Source organism: Panthera onca, chromosome A1, assembly GCF_046562875.1.
Source record: "Panthera onca isolate mPanOnc1 chromosome A1, mPanOnc1 haplotype 2, whole genome shotgun sequence".
NCBI classification, from domain to species: Eukaryota; Metazoa; Chordata; class Mammalia; order Carnivora; family Felidae; genus Panthera; species Panthera onca.
This window is the reverse complement of record NC_138339.1, coordinates 159,062,739-159,090,495: the sequence shown is the minus strand read 5'-3', so window position 1 is coordinate 159,090,495 and position 27,757 is coordinate 159,062,739. Positions and strand designations below refer to the sequence as shown.

At 59.3% G+C, this 27,757-nt stretch overlaps 1 protein-coding gene across 14 annotated transcripts in view; it reads left to right on the top strand.

The window, feature by feature from the left end:
• MCF2L (MCF.2 cell line derived transforming sequence like) overlaps window positions 1-27,757 on the top strand; it is a 133,621-nt gene that overhangs the window by 43,803 nt on the left and 62,061 nt on the right. For 2 of the 14 annotated variants that reach the window (XM_078452861.2, XM_060636643.3), the window contains exon 1: window positions 7,429-7,588. The exons of 9 other annotated variants lie outside the window; for them this stretch is intronic. In XM_078452861.2, the coding sequence (XP_078308987.2) occupies window positions 7,492-7,588 (97 nt within the window). In that variant the 5' untranslated portion in view covers window positions 7,429-7,491. Of the gene's footprint in view, window positions 1-3,331; window positions 4,637-7,428; window positions 7,589-22,398; window positions 22,661-27,757 lie in introns of those variants that run through there. 3 more of the 14 variants (XM_060636642.3, XM_060636641.3, XM_060636646.3) reach the window with 3 other exon arrangements.

The window sequence follows — 27,757 nt, the reverse complement described above, 5'->3', positions numbered from 1 at the left end:
AGTTCAGACGGTTGTTTGGGGCCCACAGATTCACGGCTTAGCAGAAGGTAGAGTCTGGAGCGGGACATGCTTGCTCCGGTGGCCAGAGTTCACGTGTCCTCACGGTGGGAGGCCCTCCTCTCTGCCCAAACCCACTTCTTCGCCAGAATTATCATCTCCACATGAGTGCAAATCGTGAATCCTTGCCGTTGGGTTTGTGCGGTCATAAATAGAATTTTGAGCTTTATTTCTGGTTAGCTAAGAACTTATCTGATCCATTCATTTTATACTTGTGACTTGGGAGGAAGAAACCTTTGTTGTGTCTTTCAAAACGTAAACAGGCTCATTGCAGCTGTGTGATGTACACACAAACATTCTAGAATCAGAGTCCTCGGTGCTCTTTGGATACAGTGTGGAAGAGGTATCCTGCCTTGGGGATAACGCTAGCACCACCTCAGAGAGGCGGGTGAGCGCTGGGGAGGGGTGGTCCCTGACCGGAACCCAGCCTTGCTGCCTGTGGCCGGGTGGCGCCTGGGTGTCCTCATAAAGTGGATCCATGAGAACATCTGCCTCGCAGGGCTGCCGCGAACAGCAAGGGACGTAAGTCCGCGTGAAAAGCGCTCAGGCCGCCTGTGGGCAGGAGGCCCACAGGAGGGAGAAGAAGGGGGAGCGAGCGTCTGAGCGGCAGGTGTGGGCTCTCCAGGGCGCGGCTGGCTCGGGAGCTTTCTGAACTTGACAGATTAAGTGGCATTTGCGTGTCTAAATTGGGCTTCGAGCCAACTTTCTGGCTTTTTGTTATTCCCTTGTTGTAGCGTGCAAAAAGTGAGTCCAGGCCCCAAAGTGTGAAAACCGATTTCTTACCTCTGCAGAAGGAGGAACTAGCATTAAGTCGCATTGGTGATGTTTTTAGCAAGACTTCAGGTGGACGAATGCCCCAGATGTGACTTCACTTTTGTCAGGTTACTTTATCTTCAAAGACAGTTTTCTGAGTGTTTTGATTTCTGAATCCTTGTGAAGGGAGGACATGTTCTTTGATGTTTAAATAGTAACAAAACGTGGAAAGTTGTTGAGTAGTCGTGCACGTTTGGGCTCCATGGTTTATCAGTTTTATAATTTTATCCATTTGAGAATTTATCAAGTCTCAAAGGGATTTTCAGCCCTTTTATACTGTTTTCTCTTCTGAAACCCAGTCCTTAGGCAGCGTCCCTCATCCGCACGGACACATTCACGTGCAGGGAGCGTCTGCTGTGAGCTGACCGAGCCTGGGAGACGCCGCACGTCCACCCTGGTGCCGCAAGACCCCAGACACTTCGCTGCCGACAGTCTCCAGGCACAGACCCCCGGGCGACGCAGAAAGTGTCAGAACTTCACGTGGAAGGTTCAGGCAAACTTTCACGTGCCACACAATATTCCCAATCAATGCGAGGAGAACATTTATTTAAAATTGTTGCAAACACAGCGTAGAAAAGACCTAAGTCACCATGTTGCCTGTTGTCTGTTAGTAGGTTTCTAATTTCGTATGACTAGGGCACCGTCTCTCGATTTTGTCATGATTGGTCAGGTATCGTGATGCGTCCTTTATTTAAGACAATGAAGCGTGTTACTCAGAAAGCTCATTACGAGTGAGCAGCTCCAGGGTCTCTCCACCGAAGATTTCACTGCTGGCGCTCAGAGGCCGCAGCGTGTCGGACCTGTGGTGTGTCTTACGGGCTATCTTGACGGAGGCTCCCAGAGCTTCCTGTCTTTGCTTGAGGGAAGACGTTGTCATTGAAAAGGGCCGAAAGGCCCTGTTACACGGTGAACAATTAGTCGTGACCAGCAGCAGGGCTCCATAGGGAATCATCGTCCAGTGGGGCGGCCCGGCTGCGGCCGAGGGCAGTGCCGGGCGGTGGGGCTGGGACCCAGCGCTGCACAAGAGGCAGGCTTGTGGGGCGTGTGGTGCCTATGGGCCCCAGTGCTGGCCCGACCCCGGGGAGTCGTCTGTGCACGGCAGGCAGGGGCGCCAGGCACCAGGAGGGAGGAGGAGAGGGAGGTGTGTCACCTGGCCCACAGGCCCTGCCAGCTTGCACCTGCGTGTGCTGGCCATGTGGAAATGCACTGACGCACACGTGCACACCCGTGTCATTCTTACGAAGAGAAAGAGTCCTCCCGCCTAGCGGCTGCACGTGATAATGAGCCGGCTGTCAGCCTGGAAGGACTTTCCAAGTACCCAGCATCTCGTTGAAGAGCTGTGCTAAGTGACTCCCTGCCCTCGCCCCCGCCATGATTAATTTAAGACTTTTTACTGCCAAAAGTCTTGGATGCCATTTATGGATACGAATTCCTCGACAGTAGCTTGAGCTCATGTTGAGTAAAATATACTCTTGGGGTCCCCGGAGACCCAGTTCTCCAAAGGCCCGCCGGTGCCTGCACTCGGCACACCGGGGTGGGCCTGGGGCCTGGGAGGAAGAACTTGGGTGTTCTGGGTTTTGTGACTGGGAGCTGAGGGAGGGACATGTCCGGGACGATGTGTGGTTTCGAGATGTCCGCCAAACCCAAAGACCGTGAGCCTTCAAGACAGAGACCAAGAGACTGTGAGCAGATTCGTGTCTCATAACCGATTTTTGGAAAAGGTTTTAAATAGTAACGTCTTTAAGACATATTTCCATAAAGTCGGAGACCCTGGGTCAGCCACGCCCACTTGCTGGAACAGCGACGCCACGGCTGTGTGCACGTGCACACGTGTGCGTCTGACTTACCAGCTGCTCCGTGAGCGGCCCCGAAGTTCCCGTTCTCATGATTTTCTGTGCGCACCTTCACGTTTACATGGGAAGAAATTCGGCCCCGGCCTCAGAACAACACACGACGGGGCTCGTGGCGGTTACTAATCAGTAGTGGCGGGCAGCTCCCGTGGACACAGAGACATGTCCCGTGGCCACGTCTCCGCATGTCCTTCCTGCGGTGCCCTGTGCTGAACGGACCTCAGGGCTCTGGTCCCTGGTCACAGGAAGAGGGCTCGCGTCCTGGACGCACCACATCAAACACGCCATCTGTTTCCTCCTGACTGTGCGCCAGGACGGCCTCTGCTCGGAGGCCCGCGTGGAAGCGCAGAGATGGGAGGCTCGGCGGCCAGTGCGTTGACATTCTCTCCGTGTTGCTTCTCACGGACACAGCGCCAGGAGCCGGCTTCACCAGCTGCGTGCCGGCAGACGCAGGCCAGCACAGGGGGCGTGGGCGTAGAGGAGAGGCAAGTGAGGCCAGCACCTGCTTGCACTCCCAGTGCCTCCCCTGCTCAGAGGTGTGAGCCTGCTCCTAGCCAAAGAGCTGAAAGGGGACCTCATCGGGGCTGAGCCAGCAGGCGTGCGGGACCCACACTGTCACCTCGGCCCCACAGCCCCCAGCTCTGGCGGGGAAGGCCTGGTGTTTGGCAGGGTCCCCCCAGCCTGTGAACACCGCTGGGAGGAAGGTGGGTGCCAAGGGGCAGAAGGAAGCAGACATTGTCTTGCTGCAAACCGGCTACACCGCTGAAGGGGTGCCCGTGGCTCCTGGGGTCAAGCGTGGCCATTCAGACAGACCCACATGCTGACGCCCCCGTGGGCGGGAGCGTACAGGAAGCACACGGGAGCCCTGGGACCCTCCCCTGTGTCACACATAAACGGCAACTGAGTGAACTGCCCAGCGGGTTAGGTGTGAGGGTCGGAGGCGTGTCCAGCGTGACGCCCACATGGGCGCACGCTCTGGGACAGAGGTGGGGGCAGCAGGTGGCCAGGCAGTCTCTCCCCCTCAGAATCATCGTGGGCACGAGGGGCCAGAGCCTTGGGGTCCAGGGCACGATTGACATCGCTGGAAAGTGTCACTTGCCAAGCACAGCGGTGTTATCATTTCCTGCCTCCCGAGCTGGACGGCAGGCGGGGGTCACAGACGGCGGAATCTCCCAGTTTATTTCAAGAAGGCCCAGGGCCGTTTCCCCTCCCTTCCTCCCGCCTTGTAGCTGTTTGTTTGAACTTGAGATTTCCTGAGCTTGGAAGGTGTTTCTGACTTGGGCAGCGAAGCAAACCCCTGACTCTGGGAGCCCCGGCCAGCACAAGCCCCTTTCCGAGGAAGGAAACGCCCAAGACCTGCAAATAGACTGCTCTGCAGCCTGGCCCCCACTCTGCAGAGCTCTCCTCTGACACCGCAGGCCTTGTGTCCGGGCTGTGTCCCCCCAGGTGAGGGGACAGGCAGGGGTCGGCCCTCCGTGCACAGGAGGTTCTGGGCTGCCCGCGCCCGGAGTGATTGCAGAGCAAGGCCTGGAGGTGGAGGCCGGGGACTCTGGGAGCCGGTTGGACGCTCTGTTGTTCCTTAGGACTCGGCAAACCCAAGGTCACTGGAGGTCGCCTGCCCAGCTCAGCGTGAGCGCGGGGTGGGGTGCCCTCCCCCACTGCCAGTGCCCGCCCGCTGTGGACCGTCTGCAGAGGAGAACTGCAGGGCAAGGGAACTGTGCCCTGTGGAATCGAAGCCCCCGCTGCCGTGCGCGTCCCTGGAGAAAACGTGATGGCCGCGAAGGGAGCTTCTCGGGGGGCCCCCGGGGGGCCCCAGCGTCGGCTCTGGCTGCTGCCTCGGAGACGCCGGGGGACCTCGAGGCGCCCACTGCCTGTTGAGGCGGGACGGGTTGGCACCACCCGGGATGCAGGAGCAGGTACGGGGTCCCTTCTGCCGGTGGGCACCTCCCTGTACGTGTCACTGGGACGCGTGCCCCTTGAAGTACTTGGGAGGTTGGAAATGATGCATCGGGCTGTCTCACTGAAGCCGGACTGTGGGTCCGGCTTTACTTGGTTTACTGTCTTCTGCTTTTGAGGAGTGTGGGCTCCTGAGTCTCTGCTTCGGCCGCGGTGGCAGGCGGGACGTGCGTGTGTCCTGCCCTTGTGTGCCCTTGTGTGCCCTGCCCTTGCGGCCTGAGGGGCATCCTGCCCTGGCACCCATCCCGGGCGGCCTCCAGTGCTCCCTCCCCTGCAGCCAGAGCATAGGCTGTCCCCAAGGAGGCTTCTCTCGGAGGAAGGTGTGGGAATTCTCCTGGGTCTCAACATAACATCCATGCAGGCTGACCTCCACCAGAGCCTGGCATGCTGACAGCTGGGGCTGGAGGAGGGAACCTGTCCCTCGTTTCTGTCCTTTCTCCCAGAGACCGGGAAGCCTGAGCTTTGCTGTTGACCTTGGGGCAGCAGCTGACTGCGGCATCGGGCACCTTGTCAGGCATCAGATGCCCTTGATGTCTAAGGTGATTGATGCCAGAAGTAACAAAACTAGCCCAACATGTCCCCTGGTTTGGGGGCCCCACGGCTCCTCCCTGGTGGGGAGTAGGAGCCTCGCTCTAGCCCATTAGTGTCCCAAGAGGATGGGAGAAGCTGGTGCATAAAACTGCAGGGCTGAGGGCCTGGCCCTGGTGTGGCTGGTGGCCGCGGGATAGTCTCAGCCCTGGTGTGGCTGGTGGCCGCAGGGCGGGCTCGGCTGTGACCAGACAGCCTCCCTCAGTTTCTCTTTGGGGAAGGACGGAGCCCACACACTGAAAGCCTGATGGCCTCTGCTTCTCGGCTGTCACTCCCAGCTCACCTGCATCCGTGCACATGTTCAGGGTTAAAATAACAGGTCCTCGACTTTCTGGTGGATGCTGCCGACTCTGAGGAGTGAGTGGGGTCGTCACGAGGGGCCATGTGGACCCCTGCCCCAGCCTGGCACATGTTTGTGCCCCTCCTGACCCCCTCCTAAGCCCACTGTCTAGAGGTCATCAGATGTGGGCTCACAGGGGTCCCCGAGTTTTCTGACCAGACTGGCCTCGGAGGACTTGCTCTCTGAGAACCCCCAACTCTGAAGGACTAAATTAACATCCAACCCCTGGAGGCCCCATGGGGGAGGGTGATGTGGGGCCTGAGCCTGCCTCCCCCACATCAGCCAGGTGACCCAGATGGTGAGGTCACTGCTGCAGCGATGTCTGCTCAGGGTGCCCGGTGGGGTGCTGACCCGAGAGGCTTCTCCACCAGCCCTAGTGCCCACGAGAGGCTGAGTGTGCCGGCTCGTACTGGCACCAAGGTGGATGATGGGCAGTTAGGTGCTGAGTCCTGGGTCCTGGCGTTCAAAGAAGAGTGGGGGGTGCTAAGGAAAAGCCCGAGTTCCCTGAAAGTAGCTCTAAGGGACGCCCAGCACTGGGGGACGTGTGCATTGGTACTTGGCTACGGTGTCTGCTGGGTCTTGCCTGTAACGGCTTTCAGAAGAGCCAGATCTGCAAACCTGGCTCTCAACTCTTCCAGAGCTCCGGGAAGCAGAGCGCCGTGCTCTCTGACTCCCCAGAGCACCCAGGTGAGATCAGCCAAGACCCGCGAAAATGAGGAGAGAGCGTGTGGTTTTGTTTAAAGTGTGTTTATCAGAGGAAATACTTGTACTGAGATGCTTCCTTACGGGCTGTGGTCAGACTGGCTGGTAAGGACAGGGTTCTTGCTCTGAAGAAATCTGGCGATTCGTATTATTTTCATCATTGTAAACTTCAGGCAACTTGGTTGAAGTCACTGCTTCCGGCGCCTAGCCCCAACTCCCCGTCTTCCACCAGCCTGCTTGGGGATAGCTTGGCTCAGGCCTGGGGACAGTTCTGGGACCTGACGCATCTGGGTCTTTGTGGCATCTTGATTCTGGACACCCACAGGATCTGTGGTGTCCCCACTGTCTAGCTGGCTTGGACTGCTTTGGACCCGAAGCCAGCCCCACTGTCTAGCTGGCTTGGACTGCCTCGCTGGCCCAGGTGTGTGGACTCTGTCCACTGCCGTGGTCCCTGAACAGAGTGAGGGGGAGGGGTGCCTTACCCTGTCCCTGTGGAGCTCCGTGCGGTAGGCAGGGCTGTGACGGTGGCATGAGGCAGCCCATGCCCCCCTGGATTCTGAGAAAGCATCTCCAGGTGGGGACTCAGGCATCACACCCCAGACCTGTTAGAGACCCACAGGCTTGGAATAGAAGGCTGGTCAGGGCGACCTTGTCTCTGTGGTCCTCACCTCCCTTTCAGCAAATACGGCCTCCGCCTCTGTTTGTTCCCAAACATCGTCACCCGTGTCCGGAGCATCGGACCTTATCAGGTGGAAGAAGGTGGTGGTGTGGGGCTGCTCTGGGCATCTTGTCCTGTGTGGCGCTCCCAGCATGCACACATCTCTCTGCCAGCAGGTGGGCCCTCCTTGCATCTGACCTTCCTGTCGCCTCCACAAAAGCTCAGGGAAGTCATGCCGGCAGAGCTGTCCCTTGTCCCTGAACTGAGGCCAAGACAGGCCGGGACGTTCCTTCCTCCTTGGGCCGCCAGAGCCAGCCAGCCGGGGTCCGTGTGTACTTACGCAGGGTGGGGTGAGCAGATGTGAGCTTGTGGGAAGGTAATCACCCTTCAGTGTTTTGTCTCTGTTCATGGGTGAAACGGAAGTAAAAAGTCAGCTGGTCCCTCACGCAGATTTTAGGGAGCAAAGTTCAGTGGGAGAGGCTGGTGGGTGAGCAGGGAAGGCGGCAGAACCGGGAACAGGGACAGCCATGGGGGACAGAAGCGCGGCCCGAATCTCCGTGGCGGAGATGAAAAGCTATTACGTCTATTCTGAGTGGTGCTCCTGGCTGCTGTCTGTCGCTGAGGGTGAGTCCCTGGATCTCATCAGCCACCGCCTGTTGGGGTCGCTCCCAGCACTCCTGGCTTTGGTGGCCGTGGTGTGATGCAGTAGCCGTGCCTCCTGGAGACGGTTCCACACCTCCCGTGGTGAAGGGGGGACGTCCTGTGAGTCACAAGCAGGTACCCGTGGGGCTCAGAACAGCGCAGGGAACGGGTGTTACGAGTAGGTGAGCCTTTCATCCAAAGTTATCATCAGCTCTGAGTCATGCCCTCTGCTACCAAAAGCCAGGGACATCCCTGTGTCTAGAGGGTCAACTCCACGGCTGGCCCGAACTGGACAGCAGGGAGCGTGGCCAGCACCAGGCCCGTCAGAGCCAAGCTGGGCCTCGTTTGGGGGGCGCTCCATGTGCAGGGGTCCACCCGCTCCATGCAAACAGAACAAAAGCCACCAGCTACTTGGTGTTGATTATGCCCCGACAGAGTGACACCCGGGGTGACCTACGGGAAGGTCAACTGTGCTGTAGTTGAAATGCAGTTTGGTGACACTTAAGGTGCTTCCGTGGTCGGCTCCGGGGAGCTGCAGAGCCCAGCGAATGCCCCTGGAGCCCTGGCCGTGCACCGGGGCTGAGCAGGTATCCCATCCGGAGTGGGGCTCCTCCTCCACTTGCCCCTGAAGCTCACGAAACCGGCCGCATGTGAATCACATGGTTTCTTTACTGGCCCATCTTGTCTGTGAGGACAAATCTGTGGTGTCACTGTGACCAGGCTGGGAGGAGGGATCACAGCTCCATGAAGACAGGACGTTCAGATGTTTACCAGGCCCTTTGTGTGGCCCAGGGTTCGCATTCTCATCCTCCGATGGAGAGCTTTGTGGTCAAGTCTGTGCCTTGGTGTCTCCTGTGAACAATACCTGCTTTACCACCGAGGACGGCCAGGCAGTAGTTGTCCGAAACAACATCGTGTTTCGGGCTAGGGGCTGTCTAGGGAGCTGTCTAGGGGCTGTCGGGAGCGTGGGCACCAGTGGGTGATGTGTGCACGTGCTTGGATTTGCTGCAGGACCCACAGTTGGTTCTGTTGGTCTTGTCTCTGTGACAGTGGGGATGGCGCCAAGCCAGACGGCACGGTGGTGGCCCCCCCCACCGAGGACCCCCAGGAAGGCCAGCATGGCTTGGCTCAGAGAGGGGCTTGACCCCTGGGCTGATCTGTTTATACAGTAATCACATGCTGCTCCCCACAGGGAAACTGAGGCTGAGTGAGGGTTGAAGCTTCCAACAGGGGCTGCCCCTGGAGGGGGCAGGTGGGGGGCAGGTCAGGGCCGTGGGGCAGTTGAGTGGCTGCCACTGGAGGGGGGCAGGTGGGAGGTGGGTAGGGGCCAGGTGGAGGGGGCAGGTAGGGGGCAGGTAGGGCTGCCACTGGAGGGGGCCAGGTGGGAGCCAGGTGGGAAGGAAGCTTTGGAGGCGGGGTCTCCCCACCAGCCCCTGCAGACTTCCTGGAAGCTCCTTTGTGTGCACACTGGGCCGTCCCTCCTGCACCAGAGGCAGATGCCCCCAGCCCACCTGCGTGATGTCAGTCCCACGGCAGAGTTTCTGCTTTGTTCTCAGCCCTTTTCCTCTCCATTTTCACTCCACATCCGGATTCCCCTCCCGGTCGCCCCCACGCCACGGTTCCTGTGACCGAGAGCGGCGCCTTGACGAAGTGGTGGCCTGGACCCAGGGCCACGACCCTGCCCTTCCCACCTCTCGGCCCACAGCTCTGGCCTGGACTCGGAGTGGAGTCAGGGCTGCAGGACAGGAGTCACCCTCCTGGAGCCCTGGGGGCACGGCCGAGGGGCATCTATGCAGTACGTGGGAGCCCAGCCCGACAGAGCGTCCCCCAAAGGTGCTGTCAGGCGGGGCGGTGGGGGGCTGTGCTTTTCTGGGGACACAGTTGCTCTGAGGACACAGACGTGCCAGCGTGTGTGACAGCGTGGTGTCCGTGCTTGGACGGGATTCCCCAGCAAACCTTGTCACCAGCGCCTGGGGAGGGGGGGGACCCAGTGGGGCACAGTGGTGACCTTGTGCTCTTTGGGGAGGAAGATGGGGCTCTGAGCAGACCGTGTCTGGAAGAGGGTCGCAGGCGAGCGGATACTGAGGGTGATGCTTCTGTTCAGGGGGGCCCCACCCAGTCTGTCGCAATTCAGAGGAAACAGGCTGACGTCTGTCAGCACGTGTGTCGTTTGCTCTGTGGGTACGGCTGCCTCTGCCTGGGGTGTAGGGCACTTCGCATGCAGTGTCTACTTGATTCGCTCTTCCCTCACACCGTGTGGAGCAGAAGGGTCAAGTTAGCGCCTTCCACAGGTGGGCGTCAGCCCTTCCTGCGTGGCCCTGCATGTGCGTGCATGTGGTGGCACGCTGGCGGGCCCCAGAAGACCCCACAGACGACTTTCTGCAGCGGCAGGAGATCAAGGTCAATGTCTGGATTCGTCATTCGCTCATGGGCTCCGTGTGACATGCAAAGGGACTCGTAATTCAGGGACATTTTCTTGGGCCGCATCAACCTGGGGCGTGGTCAGAGCTGTAGGAAACCTGGTCCATACTGGCAGCAGCGTGGGTTGACAGAGCCCCTCTTTGTCGCCGTCCTATATTGAGAAAGACCCAGAGGTTCCGTAACCATGCTGGCAACACCTGTGTGAATCCTGGCATGCAATCGTTGCTCTGAACCCTGCAAGGTGTGTGGGCCGGGGGCAGGTTCCTCAGGAACAACACGCTAGCAAAAAACGACAGACGCTCATCCTGCACGTGGACCCAGACCAGTTGGAGCGGGAAGCCACGGCCATGGCCGCCCGTTTGCACTTTCCTTCAAAATACTGTGAACTGTTTGTTCTTCCAAAGAAACCTTAATTTTCCAAGATTGCCTGAAAGAGGTACCTGAGTACTCGCCTCGCCGTGACGCCTCTACAGGAGTGAGTTCTCGGAAAAATAAAAGGTTTTCTGGGTGAAGCTAAGAACGAATGAGTAAACAAAACGTTTCAAGGCCTGAGAAGCGCTCTCGTTCAGACCCGCGCAGCAGGTAGGGTCCCCCGCGCCAGGCCGAGGCTCCATGCTGTAGCGAAAGCGTGTGCATCAGGCTGCACAGTCTCTGTGCAGGCCAGGGCTGGGAGAGCCCGCCTGGGGAACTGGCCAGCTGCGGGCAGAGACGTCCATCCGGGGGAGGAGACTCCTGCACACCCACCCCATCCCCATGTGATGGTTGACAGGGTCAGGCCGGCAGCCACGGGGAGGGGGCTGGAGGTGTGCTCACTCCAGGACACACAGTCTGAGCGGCACCTGACAGTGAGCCGGGCGTTGGCACAGGACTGGGGTGAGTCCCCGGGACAGGCGGGCCAGTGGCCTTCCTCTCCGCCTCCTCGTGCTCCACAGCGGGCTGTCCAATTCCCCAATCTCGGCGCATTTTCCTGAATGACACCGGCACCTTTCAGACACGTTTTCAGTTGCAGTATCCATCCCATGGTGAAATCAAAGCAGAGTTTTTTAGCACGATTTCATTAGAATGTTGGAAATTGGACCAGAAGCTGTTGAGCATTCCAGAAATCTGCCAGATAGTTGTGAACGGATTAGGTGAGAAAGGCATCCTACATGTGATGGCTGAAATGAAATTTGCATTTTTTTAAAATGAAATTTATTGTCAAATTGGTTTCCATATAACACCCAGTGCTCATCCCAACAGGTGACCTCCTCAATGCCCATCACCCACCCTCCCCTCCCTCCCACCCCCATCAACCCTCAGATTGTTCTCAGTTTTTAAGAGTCTCTTATGGTTTGCCTCCCTCCCTCTCTAACTTTTTTTTTCCTTCCGCTCCCCCATGGTCTTCTGTTAAGTTTCTCAGGATCCACATAAGAGTGAAAACACATGGTATCTGTCTTTCTCTGTATGACTTATTTCACTTAGCATAACACTCTCCAGTTCCATCCACGTTGCTACAAAGGGTCATATTTCGTTCTTTCTCATTGCCATGTAGTACTCCATTGTGTACATAAACCACAATTTCTTTATCCATTCATCAGTTGATGGACATTGAGGCTCTTTCCATAATTTGGCTATTGTTGAGAGTGCTGCTATAAACATTGGGGTACGAGTGCCCCTATGCATCAGTACTCCTGTATCCCTTGGGTAAATTCCTAGCAGTGCTATTGCTGGGTCATAGGGTAGATCTATTTTTAATTTTCTGAGGAACCTCCACACTGTTTTCCAGAGCGGCTGCACCAGTTTACATTCCCACCAACAGTGCAAGAGGGTTCCCGTTTCTCCACATCCTCTCCAGCATCTATTGTCTCCTGATTTGTTCCTTTTAGCCACTCTGACTGGCGTGAGGTGGTATCTGAGTGTGGTTTTGATTTTTATTTCCCCATTGAGGAGCAACGTTGAGCATCTTTCCTGATGAATATGGTTGCAAAAATTCTCAACAAGATACTAGCAAATCGAATTCAATAGCATATAAAAAGGATTATTCACCATGATCAAGTGGGATTCATTCCCGGGCTGCAGGACTGGTTCAATATTCGCAAATCAATCAATCTGATCCATCACATTAATAAAAGAAAAGAACCATATGATCCTGTCAATCAATGCAGAAAAAGCATTTAACAAAATTCAGCATCCTTTCATAATAAAACCCTCGAGAAAGCCAGGATAGAAGGAACACACTTAAACATCATAAAAGCCATTTATGAAAAGCCCACAGCTAACATCATCCTCAATGGGGAAAAACTGAGAGCTTTTTCCCTGAGATCAGGAACACGACAGGGATGTCCACTCTCACCGCTGTTGTTTAACATAGTGTTGGAAGTGCTAGCATCAGCAATCAGACAACAAAAGGAAATCAAATGCATCAAAATTGACAACGATGAAGTTAAGCTTTCACTTTTTGCAGATGACATGATATTATACATGGAAAATCCAATAGACTCCACCAAAAGTCTGCAAGAACTGATACATGAATTTAGCAAAGTTGCAGGATACAAAATCAATGTACAGAAATCAGTTGCATTCTTATACACTAACAATGAAGCAACAGAAAGACAAATAAAGAAACTGATCCCATTCACAATTGTACCAAGAATCATAAAATACCTAGGAATAAACCTAACCAAAGATGTAAAATATCTGTATGCTGAAAACTATAGAAAGCTTATGAAGGAAATTGAAGAAGGTATAAAGAAATGGAAAAACATTCCATGCTCATGGATTGGAAGAAGAAATATTGTTAAAATGTCAACACTACCTAAAGCTATCTACACATTCAATGCAATCCCAATCAAAATTGCACCGGCATTCTTCTCGAAGCTAGAACAATCCTAAAATTTGTATTGAACCACAAACGACCCCGAATAGCCAAAGTCAAGTTGAAGAAGAAAACCAAATCAGGAAGGATCACAATGCCAGATTTTAGCCTCTACCACAAAGCTGTAATCATCAAGACAGCATGGTATTGGCACAAAAACAGACACATAGACCAATGGAATCAAATAGAGACTCCAGAATTGGACCCACAAACATATGGCCAACTCATCTTTGACAAAGCAGGAAAGAGCATCCAATGGAAAAAAGACAGTCTCTTCAGCAAGTGGTGCTGGGAGAACTGGACAGCAACATGCAGAAGGATGAAACTAGAGCACTTTCTTACACCATTTACAGAAATTTGCATTTTAAACGTTCGTGAGGCTTTTGCTTTTGCCCAGCCAGTGAGCTGGGTGATGGGCGGGAGCCCTGCAGGCCTTCAGGGACCAGAGTAACTTGTATCCCGTTGGGGTCTGCTGTGTTGTGGCTGCGACCACAAGCCCCCACCTTGGCCAACATTTGGGACTTAAGGCCACAAGTGCTGTTTGCTACTTTTTATTTTGTACACACTGTACTAATCTCATGGTATTTAAAATAATTCCTTAACCAAGGACAGCATCACCTTTTATTACTAGAAACCAGTGTGCCCTTAAGAATAACCTGCATTGTTGCCACAAAGCCAGTGTGAGCACATCCAACCCATCTGTCCCCCTATTAGCATTTGGGCTTTGCTCCTCGTAGGCAGATGTGGGGAATAAGCGTGCCTCCTTACAGGAAGGCATGGAGCTCACGTGGAGCCGCCGAAAGTGGTACAAGACACCTTCTCAGCCGGGTCTCTTTTGTGGAACAGACATAGAACCTTCTAGTGTTGGATTTGGGGGGCACTTACTTCGTTCACCACTGCCCTTAACACTCCATTAATCAATCTACGTTGACCGTCCCACATGTTTATCGTAAATCAGCACAACATCAACACCAAAAAGTTCGTTTATGCTCTGACATCAAGAGCACGGATTTTCCATTATATTTGAGCAACCCCAGCAGCCACGCCATGACTCGGGACTCCCAGGACGTCACCACGTGCCGCGTTGGAGTGCCCCGGGTCACTGCCAGGGCCCTCGAAAGCCGAGCTCCGAGAGATAAAAGGGGGCACTTTACGTCCACCACTGGCGTTAATCTCATGTCTGCAGAGCACTTAGGCCCAGCACAAATCCTGAGATGCTCCCAACCTGGCCTTGTTTCGTCTGCACCAGTGCACCGAGCGTCAGGCTGAGCTCAGGTCCTGTAAAGACCAGGGGTCAGGGCGGCTCATGGTTGCGGGGAGGCCTATGGTCTCTGGTGGCTGCCTGGTGACATGGGGCAGGACCTCCAGGAAGAGGAGCATATGTGTTAATATGAACGCGGGAGCAGAGAGCAGACGGGTGGTTCACGGAACCCTGGGCAGTGGCCACAGAGGCAGATGGGGGTTCGGTCCAGGATCTCAGAGACACAGGACTTCAAGCGGCTGTGTGTGTGGCAGTGGGGTGGGGTGGGGTGGGAAGCAGAACCTGGGACAGTGCAGGCCACAGAAGCGAGGCTCTGAGCCACGGTGGTAGCATAGGTGCCACTGGGCAAAGTGCTGGGAGGAGGGATAGGGCTTGAGTGTTTTATGGGGGACAGAGGAGAAGCCATTGAAGGAGACAGACATCAGAGGAGGTGAGATGAGGTGAGGGAGCCCTGCTGTAGCCCCCAAAATGCCCGTGACAGCAGGGATGTGGGTCTGAAGGGAAGCAGGCCATCCTCACTGGTGAGTCACAAACACCTCAGGAATGGCTTCAAGTCGGAAGGCGCGTTGGCTCTGCCGGAGATCTTTGCCTTAGCAGGAGCGGGGTCCAGGTGAGGACAGTGGGGAGCACGGGCCATCAGCCTGTGCGCAAGTCTCATGCCTCTGAATAAAAATAGACACGTGGGGCGCCTGGGTGGCTCAGTCAGTTGTGGCTGGGTGGCTCAGTCCGACTTCGGCTCGGGTCATGATCTCGCGGTCCGTGAGTTCGAGCCCCGCGTCGGGCTCTGTGCTGATGGCTCGGAGCCTGGAGACTGTTCGGATTCTGTGTCTCCCTCTCTCTCTGCCCCTCCCCCATTCATGCTCTGTCTCTTTCTGTCTCAAAAATAAGTAAACGTTAAAAAAAATTTAAAAATACACATGAAACACAGAACAGCAACAGAGACATGGCTTCACTGACATAGAAAAGGGAGTGTGGTGTGGCCACGGGGAGGCCTGGCGTGGCCAGCAGGGGTACTAGGCCCACGGGTCTCTGCACTGCTTCCCATGACTGCGTGTGGGTCTACCATGATCTCCAAGTAAAAGCCTAATTTAACAGAGATAAGAGACCTTTGGGAGCTTCTGATCTGGGGCCGGCCTTCATCTGTCCATCCCTGCTGTGGGAAGCCTCGGGAATTCTGCTTCCCCCAGTCCGCCACCTGCCCCTTCCCGGGCATCTGTCTGTTGGACCACAGCTATTTTGTGCCTCACAGTTGTCTGAAAGTAAAAGGGGACCTCAGATTTCTGGAATGAAACAAGGACCCTCCGGGATGATTAACGACTTCTAGAAGCCTTGGAGGGAGGTTCTGGATGCAATGGGTCCTTCAGTCCTGCCTGGGAATGCAATCTCCCAAGAAGCCGCTGGGCACCCACACTCGGGGCCCCGCACAGGGTCAGGGGCCTCTGCTTAGCATCCCAGAAAGATAAACTGGCCGGGTTGAAACAGTGACAGCACGGGGACGAAGAAGTCTGGGGTCAAGACTGGGATGGTCTTTCAAGGGTTGAACCGAGTCTATGAAGAAAGTAGAGTTAACCATCAGTGGAGTGCAACCCAGAGAAAGAAAACGGGGATATGAGCGGGGGCTTGGGCTGAAAACAGGAGTCGTGGCCCTGACTATAACCGGCTGCAGGGCTCCAGGGTGTCCAGGGAACGCTGGGAAATGCGAGAGTCCCTGCACCCTGAGGTGGCTAGACCCCTCGGATGGGTCCTGGACCCCCTGCCACCTCCCTTCCCGGCAGGTGCAGAGACGTGCTGGTGGGGACAACTGCGTCAGGTCTGGTGGGTGTGCCTGCGGCCAGAACCCTCCCTGCCATGGTTCCAGACATCCTTCCGTCCACCCGTCTGCCCGAGGAGCGGCTCGACTTGTCCCACTGCTTGGGGATGTGGGACCCTTGGCCAGAACCCCCACCACACCCTTTGTCTCAGGACGAGGTCAGGCCTCTGAACAGGTCTCTGTTCTCTGGGGCGCCTCTGCCAGGGCCCGGGGGCAGCTGCTCCCCCCCACTGTGCGGACAGCCCGCTCCATCTGGGTCCAGCTGGCGTGGGCCCCTGAGCCTTGGCGCCATCTGGAGCCCACAGGCCTCGTTCCTCGCTGTGTGCTGAGGCAGAGGCTCAGTCTTCCCATCCACAAGGTGGGAGCGATGGTGCAGGGCCCCTGCAGTTTGCCCAAGGCCAGTCTCAGGGACGCCCAGCCCCCGTCTTCTGTCTTCATGCCACTCAGCGTTGGCTGCCCTGGGTGGGTGGGGGGGGTCTGCATGCTCCTGGGGTGAAGGGTGGGGTCCCCGCACCTGGAGCTTGGTGCTTCAGTCTCCCCGCTAACTGCTAACTGCAGCTGCTTGGAGACTATGTGCTCCACGGAGAGAAGACCACTGGCAATCCAGGGGCAGAGCCCAGGGCCAGGCTCGGGGACCACCACACCCTGTCTTGGTCACTGTCCCCTGTCAGAGCGCAGGCCACCTGTTTTGTTTAAGACTCTGACCTTAATGACTCATCCCTCCAGGTTATTGCAGGGCTGCAGCCAGCTGCCAGCAGCCCCACCCCGGGCCCCGCCTATCACCCCAGGAGGGAGAGCAGGAGGTGGGGAGTGGGAGGAACTCTGAGCCCACAGCCCATCACAGGCATCTTGGCTCAGACCCTAGCTGCCTTCCCATGCCCTGGCGGTGGGGCTGCTGGGATGCAGGATGGGGTCCAGGGAGGCTGCACCCTGTCTGTCACCTGGGACAGGTGGGCAGCAGCAGAGGTGCTGGTGCTGGAACATGGGGCTGGTGACCCCCGAGGCGGCAGATGTGGCCCACGGCCCCTGCCATCCTGGGCACTCCCTGAGTGACCGAGGTAGCTCCAGGTCTCAGGTGTGCCCCCAGACCCGGCCACACGGTGCAGGCTCCTGTCCTGTCCGCACACCCAGACCCCTACCCTGGCCGTCTTCCCGTGGAACCTCTGAGCCCCGGGCCGTGCCTCCCTCCTCCCTCTCCGGGTGTCCCTCCTGAGGGGCCCCCTGATGCCACATCCGTCCTCCCACGTGCTGTCTCATGTCCGGTCCGGACCCCTTCCTCAGATGCAGATGCCATACCTATGGGTGCAGGCCCCTTGGCGCCTGCCCCGAGCCTCCAGTGGGCGCCAACACCTGGGTGCAGCAGCCCTAGGTCCTGGCTCCCGTGGGCGAGGCCTGGCCTGCCTCTCAGCTGCTCCTGCCTCTCCCACCACCCCCACGAAACTCAGGCTCAGCCCGTCAGACATGCCTGGCCCCACTCCTGTGTACCACGGGGTCACCTACCAAGCCCCTCCACGGAGGAGCCTGACCCCGGCTCGGTGGCCGGGTTGGAACCCAGAACTCCCTTTGGGAGCCTCGGTGGGTCCCGAGCCCCCGGCCATCATGATCCAGAGTGTGTCAGTCACCTCTGCGCACCCTCCGACCTCTGGCACACGCCACACGCCACCTGTGTCCTCCTGACGGTGGGGGGACACGGCTGCCTTCCCTGTCTGGGGTGGGAAGCACTGAGTCAGGCAGGCGGTGCCCTGAGCCGCCATCTGAATGCCGCACGCCCTCCGCCCGACACCCCCAGCTCCCCAGGGCGAGGCCGGCTTGCTCCCAGACCCACGGGCGTCTCGTGGAAGGACTCGCCCTGACGGTGTCCATGCCTACGGTGGCATTTTAATCAACCTGAGGCTCCAGCTGTGTTTTGTGTACCCGGCCCCAGCGCCCGCCCGGATTTGTTAGGTGTGTGGAGAGAAGTTGTTGATCCAGGAGGAGGAGGACGAGGCTCCCGCCAGCTCACCCCAGGTCACAGCCTGTGCCCTCGGGAGGGGAGCGATGGCACCTGGGTCCCAGGCCACGCCTGGACGAGGGGAAGCCCATGGCAGATGTGATGATGGCTGCCGCTCGTGGATTTGTTTTTCCAATAAGCCAAAGAGAGCCTTCCAGTTCAGCTTGAGGAGACCGGGCAGGTGGCCACTGGGCACCTGGTGTTGGCTCCAGGACCTTCAGGGGGTGGAGTCCCAGCCAGGGCACCGGGTGCTCACTGGCTGCCCCCTCTGGGCCTGACAGAAGTGCAGTGAAGTGTGAGGCTGGTGTGTAAGAGGAAGGGCAGCTGAGGGCCGCATCAGGGTGGGGTGCCTGCGTGCCTGATGGGGCTTCGCTGTCCTCAGCTGACGGGGTTACCAGAGCCGGTTTGAAGTCAGAAGGAAGGGCAGCCTGAGAGAAAGAGGGAGGAACAGTTGGGGGGTGCCCAGGACAGCACCATCGCAGGAGAAGCAGCGGGTTCGAGGGCAAGAAGGACAGGGATAGAAGGATCCAGCCGAGCCAAAGGAGGGCAGGGGTGCAGGGGGTTAGGAAGGCAGGAGGGGGGCTCCAGAAGGGGATGGGAGAGGGGCTGGGGGCTGGGGGGAGGGGCCTCAGGAGGAAGACAGTAGCCTGAGTACACAGCAGCCATAGTGTCCAGCTTCCCCGGCTGCCCCAGTGGAGCAGACACCTGCCTGCCTGGGTTGCCGTGGTGACGAGACAAGGCAGGTAGTGAGGGAGGTGCTGTGCTCTGGATGCAGGAAGCAGCGCCGTCCCCCCCGCCCCCCCTCCCGCCGGCATCTGGCAGAAACTGGCGGGAGCCACTCTTTGGCCCTGTTCCCTGCACCATTGCTGGAACGCGTGTTAAGGTCATGCAGATGCACCTGTAAGGTTAAAGGGACAAGGGTTTGCCCACAAGGAGACTGCTCCGTGCCAGGCTTAGCTTTTCCTGCACCCCTGGATGGGGAAGGAGTGACGCCTGCACGGACCAGTCAGGCGCAGCCGCGGAAGGACCATGAGCACTGGGCCTACTGGTCCTCCACACTTGTGTTTCAAGTGTGTGTCACCTACTCTGGGTGCCAAACGTTACAGATTCTGACCGATCCCGTTGCATTTCCACACATAAACCAGCACGTCCTGTTCGTGGTGACGTACAGTGTCCATCACTCACCTGAGGCTGAGGAGGGAGAGACGGGGCCTCCCTGTCCCCAGGCTTCTCCCCGAGGAAGGGGCACAGAGGACCTGGCCCCAGGAGCCCTCCAGGGAAGACAACGTCGCAGTCGGGCATGTTGCACAGGAAACAGCACAACCTGCCCGTTGAGGCCGCTCACACCTGCCCCATCCAGTTTGCCCCCACCCTCCTGGATTGGCCGCGGTCTCTGCCACAGGGCTCCTCCCTCCTCCCCTGACCTGCGAGCACTGTGGGGTGGAACCACATAAAGTTGCCTTTGTTGTTGGTCAGAAAGAGGTGAATACTTGCAAAATCGTCTGGCCCTTGCGTCCTGAGGGGAAACCTGTGCCCGACAGCAGGCTCTGTGTGCACAGCTCTGTCCCCAGGCACCCACTGGCCTGCGGTGGCTTCACCACCTGTCACACAGAGGAAAACACGGAGTGGGCTCTGGGACTCTACCCGTTTTTGAGAAAAGTGACTAATACTTGTATCACCCAATCAGGGTTGATGTCCACAAACCCCTGGCAATGCATCCCAGGGCCAGGCCCCCGCCCCAGGCCATCCTCGGAGGCTCTCAGGGCCACAGCCACTGAGCCAGTTCCCAGCTGGCCTCTGGCCCTGGAGACTGGGCAGAAATGCCTGCCTGGCCTCTGGTCCCTACGCCCCTGCCCTGGAAGGCTGGCTCCCCACAGGGTCCCCCAGAGAACACAGCTCTGGGTGCAGGTGAAGCCAGAGGCAGAACCACCAGATCCTGGCTCTTCCTGGTGGGCCTGGTGGGGCCACAGAGGGAGGGGCAGTGGTTCGAGGTGGAGACTGTGGCCAAGAGCCAGGGGCGGGAACTGCGGTGAGCGAGGGAGGCAGTGACCCCGCCACGGGGCGCACATGCCTCCTGGAAGCCGAAACTCCACCCTCGGCCTCCAGGGCGGCGGCAGGCTGGCACCGACAAGGTGACGCACAGAAACCGCCCACACGCTGTCGCCTCCGCGCCCTCATCACCGGTCCACGAGCCCACCTGTGACCGCAGCCACTTAACACACATGTGCCGGGCCTCTGTGGGCACTGGACGAGCAGCGGGAGGTGAAGTAAGGGAGCTCGCCTGGGGACCGGGCCTCGGGTCAGAGCAGGTGTGAGCGCTTGGGATGCAGGCCATGAGGGCAGGACGGGGTGGGTGTGAGCACCCGGGGGACGTGGGGCCGCAGGGCAAGACGGCGGGTCGCCATTCAGGGTGGGTGGGTGAGGGGTGCCCTCAGAGGAGGACGCGTTTGGGGAAAAACTCAAAGCCGGCAACGGATCAACTCTGTGGGTGTTTGGGGCAGAGAGCCCAGCCCAGTACTGATTTGGGATTGGTCCTGGCCCCTCACGGACAGTGGCCAGGGCTGGAGAAGTTGCTTGCTCACCACGACCCACCTCCGAGCGCTGTCACTTTCCATCCCCATGCCTGCCAGAGCAGCTGGCACACATTTCTGGGATGAACGAATCATGGGTCTGCAGAGGGAAGACGTCCCACCAGCAGCTGCCTCTGTGAATGCTGTGTCCCGGTTCCAAAGGGACCTGTCTTAGAGCGTGTGCTCGCTTTGCGTGAGCCCCAGGACCAGCATTCCGCATGCTTGGCAGAGGCATGGGGTGGGGGGTTGCTAGGACCCCGCCTGGAGAGTAAACCAAGAAAACAGGTGCCGTCACAGGTGTGGCCACACACGTGTCCTGAGAACAGTGGCAGGCCTGGAGGGCAGACTGTGGACTCAGTCAGTCGTGAGTCCAATGGCCAGGAGTTGGGGTGGACCTCGGCTGGCTCCGGGCAGCCGTTCTCTCTGACAGGGTGGGAAAAAGGAGGTGGGTGAGGCCCAGGAATGGCTATGTGTCCCAGGGTGCAAGACCCCGCTCTTGCCAGGGCCTGGCCCAGCAGGGTGTGGGGAACACTAGGACGGATGCGGGCAGGCATCCTGGGTACAGACGGCCCCTAGCCGAGGTCATACCCCCGTGGCTGCCGCCCTCCTGAGAGCACAGGCAGCTGCTGGTGGCACTGAGTGCCCACCGTGGGCCCAGAGGCTGAGGCCTAGGCCACAAGAGCCTGCTGTGGCACCAAAATGGGGGCATGGGGAGGGAGAAGCGTCCCTGGAGCTCCTCGCCCCTCCACGTGGCCCTGTCCTCCTCCTGCATAAGAGCCACGTCCCTCCTGGTGGCTGAGCCTCGGGTCTGACACCTTCTTTCTCAGCCCTCCTGTTTGGTTGCCAGTTACTTGCTGGGCACAGCCTCCCTGCATGCTGGACTTCAGGGTGTCCCGCCCAGGCCTGCCCAGTGCTGCGAGGAAGCCGCACCAGTGCCCCGGACAGAGCTAATCCGGCCATGCCGCTGGGGACCCCGGCTAGGGCGATGCCGGTGAGGGCGGCCTCAGAGGAGGCTGGATGGGCTTGGCTCGGAGGAGGCCGGCCCACTGTGCCAGGGGCTTGCACCCTGGTCTGCCTGAACGTCCCCCCACCCTGTTTCTCGGCCAACGCATTAAGCGTCAGCGGGGGAGGCTGGGGAGCAGGAAGGAGGGGATTGGAATTGTCCAGCAGAGACCAGGTCAGTCTGGTCACGTGACAGGAGGGAAGGGGGCGGGTGTGGAGCGGGTGCCGGCAGCTGCCAGTGCAGTGACGGTGCCCCAGTAGTGTGACCCTGCGGCCCCTGGGGCCCTGGCTGGTGGGAAAGCGAGTCTGTGACATTATGTTCCAAGGGAGGTTGTGGGGGTACACTCTGCAAATGCCCTGAAGGCTTCTGCCAGAGCTGGTTCCTATCACAAGGCCCCAAACCAGCCCTGCTCCAGCCTGAAGACCCTGCTCCCCAGGGCTGGGGGGCTCCTTGGGCCCCTCCCCTCTTCCTGCCCACAGCCTGGTCCTCAGACATGGCCTCCTGTCACCTGGGAGTTCATTAGCACCAGGCTGGTTGCACCCCCAGGCAGAACCAAACCCACATTTTAACGAGCTCCCCAAGGGCCCCCCCCCTCCCCGTTATATTTTCCATGTTCTTAGCCCCTGGGGGCGTCTGAGATCTCACCTGCTCAGGACCTGTTCACACACGTGAACATCCGTGCACACACACAGCTCTCCAAGGAGCGGGGGACCAACTGGACAGACAGACTTGGGCAGGCGAGGTGCCCCCCCACCAAGGCCTGGAGGTGCAGACCCTGCCCCGCCCACGGGCTGGGGGCCGACTTAGGAGGGTGTGGGGCCCCCGCAGGGAGGGTGCTGACGGGCGGCAGGGAGGGAGCCGGGGCTGCAGGAGGCTTGCGAGGGGGCTGGGCAGTTCCTGGCTGCGAGCACTTCTAGCAAGCTGCGCGCTGCTGGGGAGCCGGCACCAAGGCCCTGGGGGGCAGGCCGGCTGGTGGCCCCAAAATGGAGCCTTGCCGCCTTCCTTTGTGCGCCCAGGACGGGCGTTCCGGGAGGCAGGCCGCCGCCTCCTGACGCACGTTGGTGGCGACAGCATGACCTTAAGCCGTATCTCCCTGCTGTCGCAGGACATCTCCGGGCTGTGGCTCCTCCTGAAGACCAGCACAGGTGCGTCTGGGCCGTGAGCTGGCGCTAGCTGGGGGAGGTAGGGGGAGAGGCCAGGCCTTCTGCAGAGCCAGCAGCCGGGGATGGGGGTATAAGTGGGGTCCAGGCTGGGGTGGAGCCAGTGCTGCTGGGAAGGGAGCTCTGGGGGCGGGGCGGGGGGGGTGTCAGGTGCCGCTGTGGGTTTGGAGCCTCAGCCACTGCTCTCCTGCCCTTCTCTCCCTGCCGGGTGTCCCTCTGGAGCCGCGAGGGCTCTGCCGGCTCACCCTGGAAGCTGGAGAGATGGTACCAAGCCTCCTTTGTTCACGCTTTCCTGTGGACACGCCTGTGCACGCGCGGGAGCCCCAGGGCTTGGGGGGGCAGGGACAGGGCCGCTCCCCTGGAGGCTCTCCCATGGTGGCCCCAGCCTGTGATGGTGCACGGCCGCCCTGGCTCTGCGTGGCCCTTTCTCGTCGCACCTGCTCCCATCAGGGTCACAGGGTTGGCACTTCTGAGATCTGCTGAGGTCCTGAGATCCCCGAGAACAAAGACCCTGGGGAAGGGCCCTGGGTGGCATGGCCACGTCTCCTTGTTCCTGTCCTGAGGACAGAAGAGTGCTCATCCTGAAGTAATTTGTCATGAGCACGTTTTCAGGCAGGTTCTTCTGACAAAGAGGGACAAAGAATTCATCAGCTGTTTATGGAAATTTAATGAATCAGTCAAATCTTGGCTTGTCAGCGGCAACCGGTAAACATTTGAAGTTTCCAGCTTTATGACGAACACCCTGGGTGTGTGGTGAATGGCTGAGGCCAAGAACGTTCCTGACCCCCAGGACTCAGGGCTCCAACCGCCCAGGTGGCCGTGCAGGAAGGGTTATGGCTCATGCGTACACGCGGCAGCAGGTGCTGAGCGTGTGGGGAGTCGCCTTTGACTGGGGGCCTCGGCGAGGAGGCCGCAGTCCTGGGGGGGACGCCGTGTGGGACGCAGCTTGGCCGTGAGCACTCTCGGGGCACCTGACATGTGTTCTGTCCCCGGAGCCGCCCTAGCGTGGCCTCGCCGGCCACCCCAGACGTCCCCTCGTTTTCCTAACTAGGGTCTAGTTCTGATTCTTGGAACTTTCCCTCAGAATCCTCGGGGCTGCTAGGACGTGCTGCATTTGTGAGCACGCGGGTGGGGCAGGAGCGCCCCGGGCACCTGGCCTGTTGTGACTGAGGGCTGCCCCATCCCTCCTGTCTCGGTTTCTACGGACCATTTGCTGTTTCCCCAAAACGAAGGTGCTTGTTGCCCGAGGGAGCAGCTGTTGGTGCGTGGTGGTCCATCCTTGTCCCATGGCAGCTGTGGGCACAGTTCCCGAGGCCACACTCCTCCAGCCCCAGGTCACTGCATGCTGGCTTGGATGGGCGCCTGCTGTTTACCATCTCCCTTCACGTCTGCTCGGGGGAGGCTGGTACTGTCCTGAGTCAACAGGAGACCATGGGGGAGGCCATGGCGTGTCCGGTGTCCCAAGGTGACACAGCTGTCACAGACCAGGCGCCTCCTGGCCTGCCCTCATGACAGCGGTTTCATGACCCCTCCCTGCTGAAGCCTGACCCGCCCCCACCCCTCCGTCCCTCCATCTCCACCCCTGCCTCCCAGATGCTGTCCCGTGTGTGTGTCCAGCGGGGAGGTGTGGAGGGGCTCCCGGTGGGCCAGCACCTGGAGCACCTGTGCCCTGCTCTGCTGACCCAGCTGGAGAGAGGCAGCACCCGTCCCAAAGGCCATCCTGGCGGAGCCCCAGGGACACAAGACATGCGCCCTCCCATCCACGCCGCCCCGGCCCGCCTGCTCCTGTTTGTTGAGGACGTGTCTTCCGTGAAGCATAAAGCAACTTCCTATTTGCTTTTAGATTTACGGAATTCTTGGTACTTAGAAGGTGGGTGTGGGATTGGGGAGGGCCAGGCCAGGAACCGCAGAAGGCTCAGCCCAAAGCCAGAGGGAGGGTGGCTGGTGGGCTGTCACACACACTGCTCTGGGGCTGACCCTAAGTCGAGGCTTCTGAAGAGTGGGAGACGGTGGTCTGACTCCTTGGATGCGCACGGCTGGCTGTTGGACACATGTGAGGTGGCGCCTCTTCCTCTGCCTCCCCCCTGCCCGTCCTCCCCAGCCCTGGACGCTTGCTCAGATCCTCAGGCATCAGCCCATTCGGCCCCTGAGGCCGGTCCACACAACACCCCTCTCCCAGGACACTGTTCCAGGAGCTCGCTGGGCTCAGGGTTCCTGGGGCCCCAGGCGCTGGGTCTGCCTCGATGGAATAATCCCAGCCAGAGATGGCTGCTGCCCTGTCCTGGGGCCCCGTCCTGGTGCCCCATCCAGGCCACATGAGCAGATTCCTCTGAGGACTTAGTGCAGTCCTGGGACAGTGTGCGATGCTCACCCGCAGGAACATTGCTAATAACAACAGGTCCACAACATCTCATGTCGAGGCACCAGTGAGGGTCCACGGCGTCCCGTGCTGAGGCAACAGTGAGGGTCCTCCCCTTCGATGCAGGAGCTCGCAGGGCGGCTGTCAGCGAGCTCCGGGAGGGGTTGGCTCTCCGTCCATGGCACCTGCCCCCAGTCAGCCCTGCTTTGGGCTAGTTTGGCTGATGCCTGGCAGGTCTCGTAAGCTTCCCTCAGCCCATCAGCCTGTCCTTGCCCCGAAGACTGACCATGTGGTGTGTTACACTGAGACACCCACGTGGCCACAAGGCCTCCTCGCTGGGCCTGCCACGGCTGCCCCACCTCTGGCCTGAGGGCGTGTCCGGTGATGCTTCCAGCTCGGCAAGGCCCTTGCCATCCCTGCTCTGCGGTCCCCTGGACCTGGCCACGCGCTGTGGGGGCGGGGACCAGCTCCCGACAGGCTCCCAGGTGCACCGAGTCCTGATTTTGTCCGGGGCTTCACTGTGGCACTTGTGTGGAGTCCAGTGGCTTCACAAGCAAACAACACTCTCAGTTCTATGGTTTTCTCCCTCTTCCTCGACATTTGCGCCTTAAAATCTGGTGCCAATTACGTCCCCACTGGGTTTCTGATCTGCCCACAGAGCATGACCAGGAGGCCCTGTAACACTCCTTTCAAGCCTCCCTTGGCCTGAGGCTCGTTTGCGGGGGCCGAGCAGGGGGGTAACGCTCAGCCTCCCAGGCCCCTTGGCGGGCTTTGCCCTGGCCATGCGGCAGCAGCATGGGACCAGCGGTGAGCCCACTCTCCTGCCCCTGCCTACGGGTGAGGACAGCCTCCCACCTGGTTCCCAGCTCGGTGGGACATGGACTCCGTGAACATTCCGGGTCCCGTCGCTGGTTTCCAAACCCTCACAAGTGCACGCTTTGCCGCAGAGCCAGGGGGCAGTGCAGCCCTCCCTGGAATTAAACACAAGTGTGACCCTTGGATTCACAGGGATTTCAAATTCAGGAAAGTTGAAAGGGAGTTCCTTTCTGATGGTTATCTGTGGTGGGAGCTGCGTGTGCGCAGGGGTGTGGAGGCCTCGGGCTGCAGGGGCTTCTGGGACAAGTGGCTTGAAAGTGTATCGGCAGCCAGGCCAGCATTCCAGGCAGGATGGGCACCAGATGGCGGCCTCGCGGGGACACCGTGCTGAGGGTGTGAAGGAGGCCCTCGTTTGTGGCAAAAGGACCCCTTCTCAGCTCCAGGTCCCTGGGTCAGAGCTGGCCCCCGGCTGTCAGGAGCCCCCGCCCCGAGCCCACGCCCCGGACCCCAGCTCCACAGCCTCTGGGGAGTGCCTCCCACTCTGCTGCTCTGTGGGGCCGGGACGGAGGGGGATGTGGCCAGGGTGCGGCAGTGCCGGCTCCCAGACATCCACCTGCCCAGGCTCTGTGTCTGGGCCCATCTCCCCCATCACCTTTGTGGACCTTACAACAAAACCAGAGACGGAGGGCACAGGCAGGAGTGGCCCAGCTGTGTTTGTGATGACCGTGGGCACAAGAGTTCAGTAAATGGGGCATATTGGTAGATGGGGTCCAGCCACACCACACACTCGAGGCAGCCCAGGAACCGTCGGAAGCTGTCCAGTGTGGCCTCCCTCCCTGCCTGTCCTGTCCTGGTGGCTGGTTAGGTGCCCACCGGCGTGGTTATAGACCTCCAGCAGGCAGGCAAGGTGTGCTGTCCCGGGAGAGGCCTCTCTAGGGCCAGCACTGACCTCAACCTCCTGTGTCCCTCACACTCAGTCCTAGAAGGATGGAGTGAGCTCATTAGCGCTTCCAGCCCACTGCCATTTCGCCAACGAGGACGCCCCCGTTTCCTGTTTTTCCCGCCTGCTGTAGGGGTCTGGGGCTGCGGGTTGGGGTTGTGCCTGGGAAGTGTGAACAGAGCTGCTGAGCAGGGCAGGGCAGAGCCCCATGTGACCTGGGTGGCCACACTGGCCCTGAATGTAACCTCCGTTCTGTCCCCACACATCACAGCTGTTCTCTGCCTTAATCCAGATGCACTCCAGGCTCTAGCACCTTCTACGTCAAGTGCCAGAACCGGACCTGCAGAGGCTGACTCTGTGGTGGGGGGGGGGGGGGTCCTCTGACCTCTTGCGGCCTCCCCAGCGTGGGGCTGGTGCCCACCCAGAATGCAGGGAGGACCCACGTGCACCGAGCATGTGAAGACATTTCTTACCCACACAGAGACTTTCCGGGCCAGCAGGGCAGACCCAAGGAATGTTCTGGAATGGTCCAGAGAGGCCCGAGGCAGTGTGAATGCAGGGAGGGCATGTGGCCCTGGGTCTTACTGTGTTCTGGGGGCCTGGACTCCCCGCAGGTGCCGCGGGAGGGCTTTCACGGGCTGGCCCAGGCAGGGGCGCGGGTGGGCCTGACAGCCGTCGCCCGAACACAGATTCCAGGGCTCGGCGAGGACTTGGGGAAGGAGCAGAGGCCGGTGTGCGGCCCGGATGCAGGGCTGCGCCGCGTGGGGCGCTGGGGTCCTTGTCTTCCCGGATGTGGGGTCGGAGCCATGTTAGGCGCTTCCTCCTCTAACTGGGTTGCGGTTGTCAAATCTAGCTCTGAAACAGGGTCTGCAGGGAACGTTCAGGGGTGACTCGAGCGCTGCGCCGTGAGCATAGTCCCGCGGCGCCGTCCCGGTGCGCCCGTGCCGCGCATGCGTGTGTACGTGTG